The sequence below is a fragment of the Anneissia japonica genome, unplaced genomic scaffold (genome assembly GCF_011630105.1).
Source record: "Anneissia japonica isolate Jap-2015-1 unplaced genomic scaffold, ASM1163010v1 scaffold172582_len1462937_cov174, whole genome shotgun sequence".
Lineage (NCBI taxonomy): Eukaryota > Metazoa > Echinodermata > Crinoidea > Comatulida > Comatulidae > Anneissia > Anneissia japonica.
The window spans coordinates 1,266,285-1,272,969 of record NW_022725666.1 but is presented as its reverse complement, the minus strand read 5'-3'; the positions used below and the strand labels follow the sequence as shown (position 1 = coordinate 1,272,969).

The following is a 6,685-nucleotide window of genomic DNA, read 5'->3' as shown; positions in this document are numbered from 1 at the left end:
CCCACAGTCAGTTCAGGTAGATTTGTTAATAGGAGCAGATTCTCCTCAAGCGTTCTGGGTACTAGATGAAAGAAAGGGTAAACCCAGAGATCCATACGGAGTAAAGACACCCCTTGGATGGTCTGTCATGGGACCCGGAGGACAAGGCTGTAGAAAGGGATACTTCAACAGAATTAATGTAACGAACCAAATGCTACTCGACGAAGTTCAGAAATCCTGGGCTATTGAGAACAGCGGACTTTCTGAAGAACAAGATTCTGTGCAGGACGTAAGGGCACGTAACATTATTCAGTCGACGATTAGGAAGACGGACGACAACCATTATGAGATGGGGTTATTATGGAAACACAATGAACATCATCTGCCCAACAACAGAGTGACGGCTGAGTCCAGACTTGCTTCATTAAAGAGGAGACTCGTTGCTGACGAAAACCTAAAAGGTAAGTATGTATCTGTTATTGAGGGCTATATTGCAGATGGTTATGCCGAACCTGTCCAGGACAAAGGTGAACCGGGTAATGTATGGTATTTGCCCCACCACCCTGTTGTACATCCCCACAAAGAAAAGGTCAGAGTCGTATATGATTGTGCGGCGAAATATGCAGGAACATCTCTTAATGACATGTTGTTAAAGGGTCCAGACCTAGTGAATGACCTCTTCGGCGTTCTCCTTCGATTTAGGCTAGGCAAATTGGCCGTAGTTGCTGACATAAAATCCATGTTTCACCAGGTTAGAATGCGAGAATCCGAGGGATGTGCTCACATTTTTGTGGTGGGTAAACGGTGACATGCGTAAACCATACAGTGAATATCGAATGTTTGTGCATCTTTTCGGTGCAACTTCATCTCCATGTTGTGCAGGTAAAGCACTGAAACAGAGAGCTGATGATTGTGAATCATCCAACAGCGACGAGATAGGAAAACAAGCCATTGAAGTCATTAGAACTAGCTTCTATGTGGATGATTGCCTTGCCACAGCAAAGGACAACCAGACTGCCATTAGGTTGGTGAGTAGATTAACCAACATCTTACGTCAGGGTGGCTTCCAGCTTACAAAATGGCTAAGCAATGAACGAGAAGTTATCGACAGCGTACAAGAGACTGAGCGATCTCCATCTGTTTCACTTTCACTTGACGAACTGCCTACAGAGCGGACTCTAGGTGTATGTTGGAACGCAGGTAAGGACAGCTTTACATTCCAACTAGCGCCCAAAGAAAAACCAGCGACTCGAAGAGGATTGCTCTCAATTACCAGCTCGATCTTCGACCCTTTAGGTATGGCTGCTCCATATGTTTTATTAGCTAGATCCCTCCTTCAGGGGGTGTGTAGGAGAGGTGCGGATTGGGACGAGCCGTTGACCGACAGTGAAAGGGCGACCTGGAACAAATGGATGGAACGGACATCAATATTGTCACGGGTTAGTGTACCTAGATGGAAGAAACTCGACTCAAATACAGACGCTCAACTGCATATATTCTGCGATGCGTCGGAGAAGGGTTACGCTGCTGTGGCCTATCTGCGCGTTAAGAATCAAGGTAAGAAACCTTCTGTAGAATTTGTTCTTGGTAAAGCTAGGGTTACACCAATGAAACTTGTCACTATCCCTAGGTTAGAGCTAATGGCTGCAGTATTAGCTGCAACGCTCGATAGCACCATCAGAAGGGAAATTGCCTTCTCATTTAAGGAAACAGTCTATTGGAGCGACTCCATGATAGTCCTAAGCTATATCCGAAATGAAAGCCGTCGCTACAAAACGTTTGTAGCTAATAGAGTATCTAAGATACTAAGCGTCTCTAATAAACACCAATGGAGACACGTACCAAGTGAAGAAAACCCCGCTGATGAAGGTTCCAGGGGCACATACGAATTAGGTAAGTGGTTAACAGGCCCAGAATTCTTGCCAAAAGATGAATCAAACTGGCCCGTATCCAGATATATCGAAAATGATCAGGTAAGTCATGACCCAGAAATTAGAAAGTCGGTGGTAGTAAACCAGGTAACGATAGGTGATGGTAGTCTTATGGCGAAGTTAACATCTAAGTACTCATCTTGGTCGAAGCTTGTACGTGTCCTTGGGTGGATCTTACGATTTGTAAAATCCCTCAGACTCAAGGTGAGACATCAACCCGTAGTAACAAGCAACCTGCTTGTGTCAGAATTGCAAGAAAGTGAGACAATGATTATTTCATGGAGACAAAGGCAGTCGTTCCCGAACTGGAAATCAGACAAGCGACTCAAGAATCTAAATCCAGTACTAATAGGTCAAGTAATTAGAGTAGGAGGTAGGCTTGATCGTGCTAGAATCGACTATGATGCCCAACACCCAATTATATTGGCTAACGATAGTCAATTAGTCAAGTCACTAGTGATGTATTACCACTTGAAGGTTGGACATAATGGATGGACAGCAACATTGAACGCTCTCCGGGAAAGATTTTGGATCTTAAAAGGTAGATCAGTGGTTAAAGGCATCCTTAGAAACTGCGTTACTTGCAAAAGAATGAATGCAAGAAGGTGTGAACAGCAGATGGCATCTCTTCCTGTCGAACGCACCACTGCAGATAAACCACCTTTTACTTTCACCGGTGTTGATTATTTCGGTCCCATAGACGTCCGACAAGGTCGTTCTACTGTCAAACGATATGGATGTATTTTCACCTGTCTTGTTTCAAGGGCTGTCCACCTTGAGGTTGCTGATAGTCTAAGCACAGATTCTTTTATAAACGCTTATAGGCGATTTGTGGCCAGGCGTGGCGAACCGTCAAAAATGTTCAGTAATAACGGAACTAACTTTGTTGCACGTGAAAAAGAGCTTAGAAAAGCCTTGACTGATATGAACCAAAGTGTCGTAGAAGAATTCCTTCATACCAAGGGTGTTGAGTGGCACTTTAACCCACCTGCAGCTAGCCACTTTGGCGGCGTTTGGGAATGCCTAATAAGATCGGTAAGAAAAATATTGTGTAATGTTCTTAAACAACAGGTGATTAACAATGATGTACTACTTACGGTTTTAGCCGAAGCAGAATCAATATTGAATTCTAGACCACTCACAGACTTATCACCAGAAGCTTATGACGATGAGCCATTGACACCTAATCACCTTCTCTTAATGCGAAAGGGCCCTGTTGCTCCTGTAGGTAGAATTGAAGCTTATGGCAAAAGGCGTTGGCTCCAGGTACAGTATTTAGCTTCGCTTTTTTGGACCCGTTGGAAGAGGGAATATTTGCCCCTTCTTCAGAAACGGCACAAATGGACAACACCAAGACAAAACGTAGAGGTAAGTGACATTGTTCTTTTGGTAGATGAGACCCTTCCCAGAGGAAGATGGACGATGGGAAAAGTCTTGTCTGTCTATAGAAGCCAGGACGGAAGAGTACGCAGTGTCGATGTCAAGGTAGCAGGAGGTGTTCTAAGACGTCCAATCGCCAAGCTATGTATAATATACAGAGGATCCATTGCAAAGAAGCAGTAGTTGCGAACTTGTAATAATAACATTGTTAGTTGTAGTTAAGTGTTTAATTTTATTGAATAAAGTTCTGAAATCCTGTGTTGTTTTTATGATTTCAGCGTGGGGAGTGTTAGATCTCTCCAGTGCTGTGCGCCCTCATCGTCCATTTTTTGTGCGCATTGTGAGGCGGAGCGAACTTTGAAAATTCGCGTTACTCGTAAGCATGTATCGGTCTAAGAAAGACGCATGAAACTTTGCTGGTAAAGTTACCAACGTGCGAGCGTAAATGCTTTACCTTTTTTTACATGGCTTTCAGTAGCAGTCAATGACTGGTGAGTTAACGATTATAATAAGTAGATTAAGATTATTTAATAATATTTTGTTCTTAATAGTTAACTATTGATTTAGTAAACATGCATTGATTTATGTCTTTAATGAAGTACAAAGCTAGACGTATAATGTTGTAATCATGTAGGAGCTTGTAATTTAGTATCCATATGTTCTGGTTAATATTTGTGATCATTCATAGACTACACATGATAATTTACCCTCTTTTGCCTATATTTACAGTATATGGATAGTAAATTGAGAGTATAGTATAATTTTTAATTATAGCATAAGTATTATAATTATCACAAATTATTTACTGTCTTCGAGTTTGCCGCTAGCGTGGGGACGCTAAGCGAATCTTTTACTATGAATATTTATGTATCACGTGTGTAATATGCTATATGCCGATTGGCCAACTAGGTTTATGGCTTACTGTTATCTGAAGCCACTTCCTTTGGAGATTTCTTTGTTCTCCAGAGCTTTCTTTGTTTTCGGACACAGATTGTATTAATTAATGATTGAAGTAATCTGTGACAATGTGTATGATTCAGTAATCACAATTAAGACTTTAGTACATGATCCTATGTATTTTATATTGTTATGTTTAAAGTAAATGACATATTATATTCATTTAACATTAATTATGTTACAGAACAGATAATGTTAACTAAGAAGATTAACATGAGTTTTTGAGGCTAAAGGCGGTCATATTCACGTAAGGTTATTTAATATACTGTATTTAATCAATTATTAAGATGAGACAGTTTATTGTACTGTATTGATATTATACATTGTCAGTTTTCTCATTATCGAACAGTTTTAATAATACATTTTGTAATTTACTGTAAAGGGTTTAAATGATCAGTTGTTTACTTGCAGTATTGCAATAATGTATTTACATGAGTGTAACTTCATGATTTTTATGATACTATCAATGATTCATTTTCTACTTGTTTACTTATTTTATTTATCTATTTTTTATCTATATTTTTTATATTAATTATTCGTATTTGTACTTTTGTATTTAGTCACCGAACAATAGATCGGACCGAACAATAGATCGGACAGCCGATTTGGTAGTCAAACAGACACAGTTGAAACAAATAAAGGTTGAGATTGCTTAACTGATGGTCGCATTGTTACCTTGTTCGAGTTTGTGTGAATGACCAAAGACGCCCTCTACACCCCAAACTGGCTCCGAGCCCAAGAGCAGTTACACATATTGTTTGTTGCTAAATGTGTATCTACTACCAACCCCTTTTCCTTGTACTGATGTTTTACTATATGTCAGTGGTGTGAAGCTTTGCTTAAAGTTGATGTCAGTAGTATTGGGGCTTTGCTCGAGGTATGGATCCAGAGGGTGAGAGCCGGCACTGGGGGAAGAAGCCCTCCAAAGCTCCGTGGAGGCTTCTGACTTTACCTGCATTCTTAATGTTTTATCATTCTCCTGGTGACGGTCAGAGCAATCTTACCGAAACGTCGAGACAACCAACCAGTGGTTTTTACCTTAATAAAAACCATATTCTTTTATTTTATTTACACATGGTGTACCGAAAGTTTGTTATATGTTTATTGATACTCGCCATGCAAACCTTCAAGAAATATTCTTCATGTTGTTGTCCTCATGTTGTCGTCGTAGGTAGTAAATTGTTTGTTAGTTACCACAATAACTAATAACTAAAGTTTGGTATTAGTCTGATTCTCAGAGAAAATATTCACGGTGGGGAGGCTACAGTATGCTTTTACTGCTCTGCGTAAAATGAGCATTTTTAGTTATTTTAACTATTATTTACATATAATGTAATTAACATGGAGAACTCTTATTAGCCAATAGGTACAGTACATTTTGTCAATTAACATTATGTTTTTAACATTCTTTGAACATTATGTAATTTTTACCCATTAATAAGCACTGTATTAACCTGTAGATACTCGTAATTCGTGTATGATTCTACTTTCGTCAAAAAGTAGACTTAGGGTGTACAGTAGGTAGTGTAAAAAAGTACCTTAGGTATGTATAGAAATATTGTGAAAGGTTGTAGCTGTCATTTTACCAAAGAGTATAGAACTGCGAGATGTCCGACTGCCCTTATTTTGTATGCAGGCAATCAAACATTAAAAAGTAAGGAGTTTTAGATATGCGACGACGAGTAATCTAGGACGATATAAAAATTATCTATGACGTATTACAATGTTGGCCACACAGATGAAAAGCTCTTGTTTTAGTTTTGCGACGACGATGCAAATACATACGTCACCACCGGACATGCTTGAGTGAATTGAAAATAAACACTGTACTAATATTAAATGCCATATTAAATAGGCATATAGGCCTGCCCTTACTACAGGTAATAAATATTATACTATAGGCCTAGGGCCTAGGCTTTTGTGGGGTTAGGTTTATACTGTGTAGGCCTAGGCCTAGCTAGGTTAATGATCAAAAGTACAGTACAAAACAAGCATATCCTTCAATTGTAAAAACAATATTAATCATACTTATATTATTTCAAATTATATGTCAAACACATCCATGAATCCTTCAATGTAAAAATTAATCCAAAGCTTCCTTTTATAAATAAAACTGTAAAGTTTTGTACTACTGTAGCATACATGCTGTACCAATCATGTCTCTGCACTGAATGAACTTGAAACTGTTGCGTACGCTGTGTATCACATTTCGCGCTTTTTAACAAATTATAACATTGTTACAATTTATTGTTGTGTTCCTCCCCTATAGTAAACATCTTATTATTCAGGGATCAACTAAACAAACTTCCTCAATTTCTTTATATTGCAAAAAACAAACCATACTGTAAAATAGTAACTATTTTATGCATCAATATGATTTTAAAAATTTATTTTAAATTTGTTAAATTTTTTTTTTATACTGTTCTTTCAGGCCTATT

The 6,685-nt window shown here is 38.7% G+C and overlaps 1 protein-coding gene across 2 annotated transcripts; it reads left to right on the top strand.

Moving 5' to 3' along the window:
- The first annotated feature begins 764 nt into the window (after positions 1-764).
- LOC117112821 lies at positions 765-4,956 on the top strand. 2 transcript variants are annotated; one of them, XM_033256000.1, is made up of 3 exons: positions 765-3,781; positions 4,432-4,494; positions 4,808-4,956. In XM_033256000.1, the coding sequence occupies exon 1, from the start codon at positions 789-791 to the stop codon at positions 3,471-3,473; it is 2,685 nt and encodes an 894-aa protein (XP_033111891.1). In that variant the 5' UTR covers positions 765-788; the 3' UTR covers positions 3,474-3,781; positions 4,432-4,494; positions 4,808-4,956. The 2 variants fall into 2 exon arrangements, with proteins under 2 accessions (XP_033111891.1, XP_033111890.1); XM_033255999.1 differs by having other exon boundaries at positions 4,432-4,956.
- The last annotated feature ends 1,729 nt before the right edge of the window (positions 4,957-6,685 follow it).

Bases quoted from the DNA above. Each gene is read 5' to 3' on its own strand.
- LOC117112821 (XM_033256000.1), top strand. From the start codon at position 789: ATGCGTAAACCATACAGTGAATATCGAATGTTTGTGCATCTTTTCGGT.